This window comes from Hyperoodon ampullatus (genome assembly GCF_949752795.1).
Source record: "Hyperoodon ampullatus genome assembly, chromosome: 5".
Classification (NCBI taxonomy): domain Eukaryota; kingdom Metazoa; phylum Chordata; class Mammalia; order Artiodactyla; family Ziphiidae; genus Hyperoodon; species Hyperoodon ampullatus.
Genome location: NC_136918.1, coordinates 6,661,952 through 6,676,859, shown reverse-complemented (window position 1 = coordinate 6,676,859; position 14,908 = coordinate 6,661,952). Strand labels below are relative to the sequence as shown.

Genomic DNA, 14,908 nt, shown 5'->3' with positions numbered 1-14,908 from the left:
GTAAGGATACTAATAACAGCTAACGTTGACTGGGCACTTTTCTGTGGATGGGCTGTGCTAAGCTCTTTAATTCATCCTCACAACAGCTCTCTGGGGTGGGTACTGTCATTGTCTGCCATTCTACAGATGAGGAAAGTGGAGGCAGATTGCTTAAGGCACCCACCAAGATTCCACAGCTCCTAGTTGGAACCAGTATTGCAACCCAGGCAATCTCATTCTAGAACTTAACCTCTACACTGCACCCGCTCCAAATAATAATCAGCATCAGCCGCTTCCCCAGCCGGGGAGAAGCCTTTGCGCCTTCATGGTCTTGTGATACTCAGGGTAGACAAGGCCGGCATTAACTTTCCTGACCAATTAACAGAGGTCAGTGAGGCCCTGAGGGTGTTTGTGACTCACCCAGGCTCGTAGGAGCAGGAGAGCCTAAACTTGAACCCAGCCACTCTGGCTACAAACACATGCTTCTCCCACCAGGCACTTCTTCCCAAACACAGCTCTAGTTAATACGGGAGGTGGAAGATGGAAGATCAGATTGATACAAGACATAGTGATTACCTGTGCTCTGTTGAAAAGAAGAAGGCACAGGTATCTCTTGATTTGCAGAACATAGATTGCTTAAAGAGCCGGGCCTGCCCTATGGGTGTAAGTCTAATCGTATCTGAACTGCTAGCACGTAATGAGGTTCCCTCTGTGCTGCACACCACTTTGTGGGCTTTGCATGTACAAAACTCCTTTCATCTTCATAACCATCCGTGGGAAGCTGGCACTGTCATCATTCCTCGTTTTGCAGGTGCCGAGACTGGAAACCGCCCACCCGGGATCCCACCGCTGGCCGGCGGGGGAGCTGGGATTCAACCCAGGCAGTCTGGCTCCAAGCCAGGCTCTGAGCATCACCCTGTCAAATTCTAAAGTACCAGCTCATGATCCGAGAGAGCCTCTATCTTGAGAGGCAGCTGTGGGCCATGCACTGTGCCAGTGCTTGCTGCGTGTTAGCTCATGTACCTTCACTAAAGTCTAAAAAGTAGGTGTATTATCCCAGCTTTACAACTGAAAATTTGTATTTTGAACTCAGGTCTGATTCTAATAGCCCAGGTCCGTAATCCCTATTCAGTTTTTTGTAAAAAGTGAGGTAGTGAAAGAAAATACTGAAAGAGTAGAAATCTGCTCATTTCCTCCTTTCAGTCGGGGCTCACAGAAGGCAGTGAGCTGCCTTGGATGCGGGGGTCTGTGAGGACCCAGACGCATCACCTGGCACAGGGCCTGGCACATAGTAGGCCTTCAGCAAATATTTATGGAATGAGCTACCTAAAATGGACAAAAGCAGGTTGAGACCTAAAATCAGAGACCCCCCCTGGGTGGTTTGGGGGAACTGTAGGCCACATGGATGCCCCCTGAACCCATATGCTTACAACACAGGCATCATCACAGCGAACTGCTCAGATCTCTGCCCTGGAAGGAAGGCCTGGACCAAGGCAAGGTTGACTCTCCAGCCCCCGCAGGTGGGTGCTGACCCTCTCCTTTGTGGGAGGGTGAGATGTCAGGGCTTCGGGTAAGAGCCAACGGGAGTCACAGCCCCCTGGGCACAGATAAGAGTTTTCGAAGCCTGCTAGGGGTGACACTTCCCACGTTGAAAGGTCAAACTAACCAATCTGCCACCATCCCTTGTAAATTGTTATGCTAAATTGGGATTTTCTGCCCCAAAGGAGTTTACCTACACTTGTGACTTGTGCTTGTGACCTGGATTACAGTCAGGGCTACACAGAGATAAACTTCTGGGTGCTGCTGGGCTGCTTTTGAAAGCCTTAGCCTTTTTGAAAACAAAATGTGCCATTATATCCCTTAAACTAATACTTTATAGCAGTGTTACTCAGTGTTTTACTTGGAAGAGGAAACCTATTTTTAAGGCATGTAAAGTCGATTTGGATTATCCTTTTAATTTGTAGCCCTGGGTTTCTACCCTGTTGTCAACTCCTGGTGTTTGATGGAATCTTGTCAGCTGTGATTTCAGAGTACCTCCCATGACAGCCCTGGTACCGGGGGTCAAATGCATAGCCCCTCAGGCACGTAAGCAGGAGCACCAGTGATGGGGGGCGGGGGGCAGGATGTGCCATGAGCAGGGAACCGCTGGTCCCACTGGGCCAACACTCCAGCAGCTCTCCCACCTTTAGTTGGTAGGACACTATTTCCCTATTAGAAGGGCTCCAGAATGTCACGGTTAAACAGACTTAAAGTGGTGTCTTTACGGCAGGACTTTTCAGAGCCTTACTATGTTCATGTGCGTTGTGACTCTGAAAGAAAGGGAAGAGGCTCGCAGCCGTTCTTAGCACTTTTTAATCATGGGACTCTTTTTAATGCATATTAGTATTTCTCAGAACCAGTGCTCCCCAGAACACAGACTGGGAAACAGTCTTCTAAAAGGACTTGAAGGGTGGGTGGGGATACATTAGGAGTTTGGGATTAACATATACACACTACTATATATATAAAATAGGTAAACAGCAAGGACCTACTGTATAGCACAGGGAATTATACTGAATATCTTGTAATAACCTATAATGGAAAACAATCTGAAAAAGAATATATATATATGTTTATAATTAATCAATTAATTAAAAGGACTTGAAAACGCCCTAAAGGTTTCCTGCAGCAGTTCCTGAATGCTGGTCAAAGGACCACTCAGAGCAGAATCACCTGTGAGGCTTGTTAAAAATGCTAATTCCCAGGCCATGCCTCAGACCTGCTGAGGAGGAATGGGGCCTGGGACTCTGGATGCTTAATTGCCACGCTGGGAAACTGCTTTAGCGCCAGTTTGGGGAACTGTGCACTAGAGTAGGAATCCAAGAAAGAAGGAGCTACAGAGTCTCCTATATGATCAGCTTCTACAATGTTTAGTACACTCCCCTGGTCTCCCTGTCTGCCCTCCCTCCATTGCCAGCATGGGCTCCTCATCTGTGCCCCAGTCCCGAGCACAGCACACAGTGTGCATTCTCAGCCCTCTGCCTTCTTTCTGAATCCCCTCTGGCTCAGCAGTCACTCCTAATAGGGTTCTAGAGATGCTGGCTGAGAACAGAGACCGGTGCCCAGCCCCTGCCCTGAGCTGGAGACAGGCTGTGAATGTCAGTGAGTTCCGACATGGATTAGGGGGACTGGAGGAGGTGACGCCTGCACCATGACTCATAGGATCAGCAGGCTATCTGGGGCTGGGGATATTTCGGGGACAGGGGGGCAGCTGAGTAAGGCACACAGGCAGGAGGTGCTTGCTGGGCACTGCATGCCATTCAGGATGCTGGAGCCCACGGCGAAGGAAGGGAGTAGCTTCCCGTGAGGTAGGAGGAGGGCCGTGCTTAGGCTCCCAGCTTCTCACCTCTCTGCAGATGCTTCCAGAATCCCTGTCTCTGCCTGGTGGGCCCCTCCTCCCCCTTCCCTTCTTGGCTGCCCTGTTGAAAACCTGTCTGTCCTGTGAGGCTCAGGTTGGAACCCACTTCCCTGTGGTGAAACCAGTCCTTCCCTCCCCCAGAGCTCACCCCACATTCTTTTTGGATTTATCTTTCCAGTGGGCTACTAGTCACTCTGTTTGGCCCTATGATGTTGGGGGTTTGTTCCTTATCCCCTTTCTCTCTGTTCAAACCCTAAATCCTGCTCATCTTGTTCTCTTCCAAAGTAACTGTTACAAAAGGAAGTTTGCATTGAATGAAAAGTGAGCTTTTCAATTTACCAAAATAGAGCAGGGGCCTTAAAAATGTGTGTGCCCTTTGCTTGATACATTCCCCTTCTAGGAATCTGGCTGAGGAGATGATTAGAAATTGGGATGAAGACATGCAGAAAGATGTTTATCGTGGCAATTTTTAGAATGGCAGAAAATAAAAGCAACCTCAGTGTTTAAATGTAAGGGAATGTATAAGTAAATGACACTGTATATATAGGATGTATATATATAGGATGTATATAGGATGTTCTGTATATATAGGATGAAGAATCCACACAAAAGGTTTTCATGATATGGAGAAACATTTAGGAGGTGAATGGGAAAAAATCAGGATACAATACTGTGTAATCTCAAGTATATAAAAATATATAAATATACTTTCACATCTATTTGCATGTTTAAATAGAAAAGACTAAAGAAATACACCAAAATATTGAGTTTTTTGTAGAAAGAATTATTGCTGCTGTTATTTTCTACTTTAAATGCTTATGTATTTTCCATACGTCCCATAATTGACATAGATTTCATGTTTGTCATCAGAAAAAAAAAACTAGAGCAATTAAAAAAAGGCAGGTGATTTTTTCTCACCGTAAGTTTGGCTTTTGATGAGGTCGCTTGTATGTTACTAGTGACATGTTTTTAAAGGACCACTTTGTGTGCCGTGTATTTTGTCACGCACTCTTCTCCTCTGGGGCTGAGCTCAGCATTTTCTGGCCGCCGGAGCCCCGCTTTGCCCATCACTCCTGTGATTTGCAGTCCTCCTTGGACTCACCCAGAGGCGTGTGAATTGCCTTGTCCCGGGCTGCTTGGGCGTCATGCTTTGGGGTGGATGATGCCTCAGTCCTTTAACAGGCCGCCTCTGTCGCTTGTGAATGTGGTCCCTGCCTTGGCTGATGGGGCCCGAGCACAGCTCAGCCCCATTCTCCTTTCATACAACCAGAGCAGACGCTTCATCTGGTTCCATTTCACACTGACTGTTCCGAGGTTAATATGGGTGCCACCCTTCAGTTGTCAATACCTGGCCTCATCTTGGGTGTCCTGTCTAGACCCAGAAGTCCTATGCTCCAGACACCACCCTCGGTGCCTGCACTAAGCAGGAGATTTCCATTGCATTCTCTCCATCACTCAACTTCCATAACGCCCAAAGGAGGCTTTATTATCCCTACTACAGCTGAGGAAACAGACCCACCAGCTATAACTATCCCAGGGTCCTCGCAGATCTGAAATTAGAACCCAGGGCTGACTGGCCTCAGGGTTGGTGCTTTTTGATGTCAAAGAGTTAGGGCAACTGGACATTCAAAGGGAAAGGCCCTGGTGGCACCTCTCCCATTTTCTGTGTTAATCTCCACTTCATCTGCTTTCCAAAGCCTGTGGCCATTCAAAAAGCACCCTGCCCCAGAATGCCCACGGACATCTATTTATGTCACTATGTCACTGTTAGGACAAACCAAATTGGCAGTATTTATTCAAAACCTCAGACTTACAGACTTTGGACTTCACCGTCAGAGTCACTCGGTCTGCAGATTTTGTAAGGGTGATGTGAATGGATTTGAAAGGGAGATGTGAAAACCTCTGGGGGGCCCGATGACAGGACTGCCCAGAGTTGGGATCTGAGACGCGTATGGCCATCACACCAGTCCCACAGACATGCCTTTGACTTGGGGGACGGGGCAGGTGTGGGCACTTGTCTCTTCTGGGCAAGGGTTCAGAGTGACTCATATTCCACACTGTCATTGTTAATGAAGTCAGACAATATCCAATATCGAAGTGGATATGTGGAAATCGTTCCCACAAAAATCCACAGGAGAAGAATCCCTGACCTGAGGGAACAGGGAGGCGTGCCTCAGACCCCAGAAGACCCTGGAATTCAGTGCACATCATTTAACCTCCCCCATAGGGAGACCACAGAACAGCAACCCAATTGCTTGAAAGGTCAAACAGTGGTCTCTTGCTACATTACAATGGTCAAATAAATAAGAAATTAGAGTAAAATCTCACAGGTTCAGAGTAGTTTGGATCCACATACATGTTGTAAGCAACGGGACCAGCCCAAATGAGTGAAAAAGGTCTAAGTTATTGAATAATTTTTAAATGCAGTTTTATTGATTTTAAAAGGCCAGGTACTTAGGAGATATTCCATAAGTGCTGAATGGATGTGCTGATGAATGGATTGGTGGATAAGTAGGTAAAGATGGATGGATGGATGGATGGATGGATGGATGGATGGATGGACGGACGAACAGACAGTAGTTAACATATGTCACACTTACTCTGTTCCAAGCACTGTTCTAAGTGCTTTACATTTATAAGCTCATTCAATTCTAAGCTAATCCTATGAGATAAGTACTGTTAATATCCCCATTTTAAACTTGAGGTCACACAGCTGTCAAACGGCAGAGCCAGGATTTGAATCTAAGAAGTCTGGCACTAGAGTCCTAGTTACACTGCTAAACTGTTTGAAGTGTGTTTTCTGTAATTACATCTGCTGCTTTAAAATGAGTAAACAAGTCCAGTGCCACCATTTCATGGATGGGGAAACTGAGGCCCAGAGAAGGATCTCAGCTCCAGCCCCACAGCAGCCTGTGCCCGACTGAGGCCAGAACTCTGACCTGTCCATGACATCTCTAGTTTCTGACTTCCCAGTGCACGGCTGGTCTAGTGCTCCTTTGTAACCTCATCTCTCTGGTCCACGTCCAGATCCCTTCGAAGGTTTCACAATAGAGGATCCTAAACCGACCATTTACATCAGGTTTTCCCCAGCAGCTGGTATCCCTGAAGCCCCTCCCAGCAGAGATTTCAGGGTGACTGAGAAATGCCTGTGCCCTACAAGCCCAGCCTTTGCCATTCACTGAAGCTAGAACTGGCTTCCAGAAGGACTAGAGGTCCTGCTGGTTGCTTCTAGCATGGACTTGGTTTTTCCTTTTCCGATTAGCCCATTCAAAGGGGGCCTGAACAGGAATGGTGCCAGGAATATCCAGGCAGGGTGATGCATGTACAATTCCTGCCAGCAGGCGGAGGCAGAGCCCAGCGGTTTCAAATGCCCCAGCTGGAGGCTGGCTGTGTGCATTTAAATCCTGACTCCCTGCTTAAATGAGTCATGCACCTCTCTGTGCCTCAGTTTCCCCCTCCGCAAAGTGGGCACAACAATAACACATACCTTCTGAGGTTGTTCTGAGGCTCAAATGAGATTAAACACATAAAGCGCTTAGCAATAGTGCCCGCAGTAAACAACCCATACATGTTAAGTATTCTTTAATCATCATAATCATCATTCTCTAGTAGCACAAATGCCAAAGGATTAGCCACATTGATCAGTTGTTCTAGAGCTTTGTTTTATTGAAAACAGATGAAAAGGTCACCAGCTGGGGTCTTAGAGACCTTTTAATTACCCACAGGTCCTTTATAATTAACCTTTAGGATGAGATTATACTTATAAAAATACCAGGTATTAGGGCTGAAATAGATTTTGAGAAAGGCAGTGACTTGTTAGTCCTAGGGCTTTAAGAACCTCACCTTCTATCAGAAGACGGGGTTCTAGGTACAGCACAGCCGCCTTTGGACTCTGCTATGGGGTCCAGCAACCACAGACAGCCTTGTGGAATAACACTGAAAAAAAAAAAAAAAAAAAATCCATTTTGTATTACTTGGCACTTTGCCAATGTTAAAAGATTTATTGATTAAAGTATTACTTACAACTGTATGTCCCTGAAGTAGCTTCAGATTCATTTACATGCTTTTTCTTTTTAAGTCAAGAACACGGAGACATTGAGTTCCCCATACATTCCAAGAAAAGCATTTTTTGAAAATTTCAAACAGAATATGATGTTATCATTCACGGCCATGACCCTTCTGTAACTTTCTTGGGATCCACCCTTGTTTTTCCAGCTGTGCCTGAGCTGAAGCTCCTCTGCGGAGCAGATGTCCTGAAGACCTTCCAGACCCCCAACCTCTGGAAAGACAAGCACATCCAGGAAATAGTGGAGAAGTTCGGCTTGGTGTGCGTGGACCGGGCAGGGCACGACACAAAGGGGTACATCTCGGGCTCGCCCATCCTGCAGAGGTACCAGGACAACATCCACCTGGCCAGGGAGCCAGTGCAGAACGAGATCAGTGCCACATACATCCGGTGGGCCCTGGGCCAAGGGCACAGCGTCAAGTACCTGCTCCCTGATGCCGTCATCGCCTACATCAAGGAGCACGACCTCTACGCCAGCCCCGGAGACGAATGAAGGTTAGCCGAGCCGGGGAGGGCCACCTCCTCCTCCACTGGCCTCGTCCTGAGGACAGGGCGCTTACAGTCTTTGTGTTCCAGAGTCTCTCCATTTTTCATTTGGTTTGTTTCAACAATGATTTTGTTTGTGAGGCATCTTCTGTCCCAGGAAGAGATACCTTCTTCGGGGAGGAGCAAACGTTTGCATCACAAGGATGGACATTTATCACAGAAGTTAAAGTGGTGTGGCAGGTCATTAGGTTTAGACAAAAGCTCTCAGAACCTCTGGATGAAGAGGCCTTCTTATTTTGTAAATGGTAGTTATGGCTGCGCACTGAAGGCAGTTCTGCACAGGCCAGGGGGCCCCTGAGGGTCAGATCAGAATTGCCCACAAAGCTTGTTTTAACTAGGACCAGGTGCAGCTTGCCCGTCTTCATTGGAGAGGCTTGACAGTATGCTAATTACCAAACAGTGGGCTTTGTCAGTGCTTTGTTTCCACAAAGTAATGCTCATGGAGGAGTCCAAAATTTGGAAGCAACACTTTGCTGATTGACATTGAATCTTCCTTTACAAACCGTAGTCTGCCTGCCTACTGGCCATTGATAAAATTTAAACTAAAATCTTTCTAGGTAGTGATCCTCAAACTATATATATATATATAGATTTTTTTTTTTTTTTTTTTTTTTTGCGATACGCGGGCCTCTCCCATTGCGGCCTCTCCATTTGCGGAGCACAGGCTGCGGACGCGCAGGCTCAGCGGCCATGGCTCACGGGCCCAGCCGCTCCGCAGCATGTGGGATCTTCCCGGACCGGGGCACGAACCCGTGTCCCCTGCATCGGCAGGCGGACTCTCAACCACTGCGCCACCAGGGAAGCCCCTCAAACAATATTTTTGATACAATACATATATATATATTTTTTTTAAACACAGCTATTCTATAAATGCCAGGGCTCCTGATTTCCAGGTTTCTAAAAAAGAACAGAGGTAAAACAGATGCCTTGACTGTTTTAGAAGATCTTTTTGAATGTTTTATGACTGCCTGCCTGTTTGAATATTGGCGAAGGGATAAATAATAAATTGACATCAAAAAGCACTAATGAAAAGTTTCTCTTTTTTCTTTCTTTGTTATATTATTAACGCCTGATGTACCAGCTGTTGCTTTTCTTTTTAGCTACTCCATGAAATTTGCTACTGTTCCAATCGAACTGGCCTGAATTTAAAAGTTTCCATTCCCGGGTACCAGCTGTGGAGGAAGCAATTGCTTTTCAACACCAAGCAAATGGTTCTCTAAGCTCTGGGTTGATGGCTGTGTTCTGGGGAGCCCCGAAAGGTGCCCACAGGAGCTGGTGTGTGTGTTCAGGATTTTTCCTTCCACTCCCGATTAGGAAGAGGGTTTGACTAGGCGAACTCTGTTTGAGTTTACTCTTTCCACTTGCTGACCAAATGACTGAACTCATTTAGAATTTACTTCTCCAGGATTTTACCCTGGTTCATCTTTGCTACAAATTTAATCGTGCAGAAACGCAAAGGGTCAGTGGGAAGAATCTGGTATCTCCCCAAATATATCCCAGTGTCTGCAGGTGTGTCAGGATGCACATGAGCGAAGTAGGAAATCAGGGTTTCCTGCATGGAGAGCAGTGGGGTCATCCCGTGGGCGTCTCCAGACTTCCACGCCTGCAACCTCTAAAGCTGCTGGCCATCCCCCCACCCTGATGAGCTCTGCCCTCAAGAACTTCCTAAGGACCCTGATAATTCAGGGGAATAGGAATCAAACAGCCCTGCCCAAAAGCTGGCACAGCAAGCTGGGTGATGTTAACTAGCCCCCTTCCCAACTGTGAGCCTCAGTTTCCCAATCTCTAAAATGGGGAGGTTTGATTAGACATCCTCTAAATTCTCTTCCAGCTGATTTTCTAAGACTCTGAGTGCCTCTGACTTCAGCCTCTCCACCCTTCTTTGGGTCCAGTACACTTTCTAGCCCAACTGGAGGCTCCCCAAGGGCAGGAGTCTTTGTTTTCTTTGCTGCTGTATCCTAAGTGCCAAGAAATTTGCTACTACGAGTGTGCTCCCAGGCCCAGTGTTTTCATCCTGGGATGAAATGCAGACTCTCAGGCTGCGAGCTGGTTAGATGCAGACTCTCAGGCTCCACCCCAGACCTACTGACTCAGTATTTGTATTTGAATAAGGTTCGCAAGCCATTCAATGCATCGGTCTAGAATAGCCCCTGTAATAATAAATATTCATTTTGTGTTGAATAAACTGAACGTATGGCTGAAACTGCATCACATTTACTCTGGTGAATAGCTTTCCAACATTGCCCCCACTGTTCTGTGTGGAGTACAGAAGGCAAAGGATGAAAACAAAAGGAAAACAGCAAACAGCTGTAAGTGCCCAGGAAAAGTGATGGAGAGGGAGCCCGTGGGTTTGAGGCAGGGCTTCTCACCCTGAGCACTAGTGACATTCTGGGCCACAGAATTCTTTGCTGGGAGGGGCTGTCGTGTGCCTTGTAGGGTGCCTAGCAATATCCCTGGCCTCTGTTCATTAGCTGGTAATAACACCTGCCCATTGTAGCCACAAAAAATGCCCCCAGGCATTGCCACGTGTCCCCTGGGCACAAAATAATCACCAGGCCCACTAGTTTAAGAGTATGGCTGGGCAGGGAGGATATGTATATGAGGAAGAGGTCTCTGTTTCCCAAGAGAGACAATTAGGAAGCCGCAGCTTAATCTTACAAAGGACTAGTTTGGGGGTGGAGGGATCCCTACCGCTCGTGAAGTCATGTTTATTCTGGGGGACACAGTGCTGTAGACAATAGGAATTAGATGCTACATCCTTGACTCAGAGGCACCCCAACTTCAGCCTCCCTCTACTCCCAGTGTTCAGAGTGCTTTTCTCTTCCATGTTTCACAGGCTGAGGCTTCCAACCTACACCCCCCACCCTGCCCCCATACCCTCAGTCCTGATGGTCAGGGCCTGACAAGTGTAGACTCCTGATGAGTGGGAGCTAGTAGTACTGTGATTATAATTATGATTCAAAATTCAGGATTCATGGGGCTTCCCTGGTGGCGCAGTGGTTGAGAATCTGCCTGCCAATGCAGGGGACACAGGTTCGAGCCCTGGTCTGGGAGGATCCCACATGCCGCGGGGCGGCTGGCCCCGTGAGCCACAATTACTGAGCCTGCGCGTCTGGAGCCTGTGCTCCGCAGCAAGAGAGGCCGTGATAGTGAGAGGCCCGCGCACCGCGATGAGGAGTGGCCCCCACTTGCCGCTACTAGAGAAAGCCCTCGCACAGAAACGAAGACCCAACACAGCCATAAAAAAAAAAAAAATTCAGGATTCATTTACTCACATCCTTTTACTGAGGACCTCACCTATGCCAGGCACTAGACTAAACAGTAGGAAAACAAACAACGATGAGCAAAATGGACACGGTCTCTCCCCTCAAGAAGCTTACAGTCCAGGGTGGAGATGGCTAGGAATCAACTATTCACGCCACTAAACATGATTGCAAAGCGTGTTGAGGGCTCTGTTGGGCAAACACACCACGTGATAGGCCAGCCAGAGACAGCAGGTTCCCTGTGAAGTAAGGAAGCTTAAGCTCTAGCCCCTCGCTCACCAGGCCTTTCTCAACACTCTGGAGGGACCTTAATTATTTAGGTATCTAATTTCACATTCATAATTGTTATTCTTTTTCTGGAAAGGGGCCTTCAAGACTGTACAAAGTTTAGGCTCCGTAAGGCATCAGGGATTCACCCTGATGACACAGTATAGACAGCAGGGAAGAAAGGATAGATTTGAGACCTGAAAGATGAATCCACAAGACTTGGGGATGGATGGAGGCAACTGGCTTCCAGGCAGAATGAACAGCAGGTACAAAGGCCTTGTGGCAGGAGAGGGCAAAATAGCATGACTAGCTGGATTCATCATCACCTCCTTAAGAAGGGGTTGAACATCACCGTGTGCACCCGATAGCAGGCATCTTGGCACGCCACCATCTATCTCCCTTGTCCAACCTTTCCATGGGCTCAGGGCACCAGGCCCAGCTAGGTTGGAGGAGATGCTTTCATCTATCTGATTCATGGCTGTATCTTGTGGCTCCCACCGGGCAAAACATTCATTTCTTAGCCTTTACATATATTGTCCCCTAAAATAAAACAGCACAAAGAAACCCTACCATATGTGTGTGTATACACATATATATATTTATTTATTTATACTTATACATATATGTAAATTTTTATACTCTCGTTTTGTCCCATTGATTCATGTAGCCTCCCTTTTTTTAGTATCAGAAGAGAAAATATGTATCACTGCTGTGCTCCTGATTTATTGCATTGACACCGACCTGTGTACCTGATTTCACGTTTTTCTCCATTCCCTCGGGCCTTCTTTGCATCTAGTTTGCCAGGGTGTTTTGTTTATTTTGCAAGAACAGATAAAACAGTGGTTTGGGCTCCTGGGTAAATAGAATTTCCAACCTTAAATAAAGGTTCTCCTGTGATAGCTGCACAAACGAGCGGAGCTCTGGATGCCGGCCTGAGGAGAGGATTTTTCATTTACAGTACTGTCTGTATCACTTGGGACGGAATGATGTGAAATCCCATTTTAAACAGATAGTGCTCTGGGTCTGCAAGGCACATGTGGTAATTGAGTTAATACATGAATATGAATTTCTTCTCCCCGTCCTCACACTTCCTATGCTAACAGTGTTTCTGCCTTCACTTTTTACAAGGATCTCCATGCATAGACCGTGTTCCATCTCAGTCATGAAGTTATTTTCTTGGACCAAAGCTCAACATGTTAGATACACGTGTGTGTGTAACTCTTAAACAGTCCATCATAAGGCACCTAGTCACACACCTCAGAATATTTTAGAATTGTTAAAATAATCCCCAGAAGACTTGCTCATGGCACTCTAAGGGACCTTAAAGTTCATCTGGTTGGTCCCACCTTTCCCAAATTATCAGAACACTAAAATCCCACAAAGGTATGGAAATAGCGCTATTAGAAACAATAGTATTGTGTTTTGTGGTTAAGTTTAGGGAGCCCTACCTAACTTTCTTCCTCCTGTTGGAAATTCACAATGAGTGTTTGCATGCCTTGTCAGTCTTACTTTCTGTACATCCCTCATATGCAGCCTCTTTTCTCCATCCGCCCTGTCCCCTCCCAATCTAGACCCCCATCCTCTCTTACCTGGACCACTGTGATGGCCTCCCTAATCCACTCCCAGCCCCTGAGACCTGTTCTCCACATCAGACCCAGAGCAGTTACATGTGTGTGCAAATCTGGGCATATCCCTCCCCTACCCACACTCCTTCCAAGGGACACCAGGGGACTCCAATGGAAGCCACAGACTGAAGAACACATTTCCAAAATGTGTATCTAATAAACGACTCGTGTCCAGAATATGTAAAGGACTCTCTTAAAAATAAGCCTAAAAACCCAATTAAAAACAATCCAAAGATTTGACTGGATGTGTGCAGGAGAGGGTTAACCCAGCAGGCCTGATGCTGCTCAATAGAAGTCTGGCCCTTGGCTGGCATCTGAGAAATTGGCTTTTGGAATATTGCCTACGTGTCTAACTGATAAGGCTGTTTTGTCTGCCTGGGGCACTGAATCTGGGTATACCAGCTTGCCTAGACTGTTTGTACAAGCAATGTGATTTGTAGTGAACATCTGCCTTCCTTCTAGGAGTTTGGAATGTTGGTAATCACAGCAGGTCGTGCAGGCAGAATGCTACATCACCAGCCCGCGATAAAAACCCTGGCTTCTGAGTCTCAGGCAGGCTCCCCTGGACAGAAACAATGCACAGTGTTTGCGGCATTTCACTGCTGGAGGAAGAGGCGTGTTCTGTGTGTGTTCTCTCTCGGAGGGAGAACTTGGGAAGCCTTCACCTGGGCTCCTCCAGACTCCACCCCATGTGTCTTTTCCCCTGGCCAGCCCTGCCGTGTGTCCCCTCACTGCAATGACTCATTGCCAAGACAGGTAACTGCCTCTGAGTCCTATGAATCCTTCAAGCAAGTCACCAAACATGGAATCCTGGAAACAAAACACTTCGCCAAAGGCGACACAGGAATGACAAATAAGTGCAGAAGAGATGCTCAGCCTGTTAGTCTTTAGAGAACCACAGTGAGCTACCATTCCCCACCCACCGGAATGGTTAGCATCAATCCAGCAACCCCACTCCTAGGTATCCGCCCAAGACAGAGGAAATCATTTATCTATGCAGAATTGAATGTGAATGTTTGTAGCAGCATTATTCACTAAAGCTAAAACCTGGGGAAATTCAAAGGTCCATCAACTGGTAAATGGATAAAGAAGTGTGTTTTGTCCCTACAATGGAATATGATTCAGCAATTGAAAGGAAGAGCTAGTATTGGATACCTGCAACAAAGTGGATAAATCTCAAAGACGTGCCAAGTGGAAGGAGTCAGGCATATAGGACGACATATTATATGATTCCATTAGTATGAAATGTCTAGAAAAGGCAAAACTATAGAGGCAGAAAGCAGACCAGTGGTTGCCTGAGGGTAGGAGTGGGGATTGGCCGCAAGTGGGCACAAGGGAACTTTTGGGGCTGTTAGGAGTGTTCTAAAACTAGATTGTGGTGATGGTTACTCATTTATATAAATTTACTAAAGCTCATCAAGCTACACACATAAAACAGATAGATTTTGTGGTATTTAAATTACACCTCCATAAAAGTGTCTTAATAAAAAGAATCCTCCTGAGCTTCCTTTACATGCTTTCGGAGTGAAGACCCGGCTTCTCCTGGGGTTGGCCTGCTTCCCACCCCCCGCCACCCCCCCGCCACCGTCCTTGCCCTACCCACCCCAGGCCCGCAGCCCTTTCACTCTCTGCTCCAGCCCAGGGCATTTTTCAGTGTCTCACACTCTCCCTTCCCGGGCCCATCAGCGCTTCTTCATATACCCTTCCCTCTGCCCACAAGCTGTCTCCTCTTCTTTGGGCTAATTCCCATTTCTTCTTCAGTTCT

General features: G+C 46.9%; 1 protein-coding gene across 1 annotated transcript in view; it reads left to right on the top strand.

Annotated features, from left to right (window-relative positions):
• Window positions 1–7,935, top strand: part of NMNAT3 (nicotinamide nucleotide adenylyltransferase 3) — a gene marked incomplete at both ends in the record, with an annotated part of 61,632 nt that extends 53,697 nt beyond the window's left edge. The window contains 2 exons of the mRNA XM_079704486.1: window positions 1,417–1,499; window positions 7,592–7,935. Of these exons, the coding sequence (XP_079560612.1) occupies window positions 1,417–1,499; window positions 7,592–7,935 (427 nt within the window). The remainder of the gene's footprint in view (window positions 1–1,416; window positions 1,500–7,591) is intronic.
• Window positions 7,936–14,908: the final 6,973 nt, after the last annotated feature.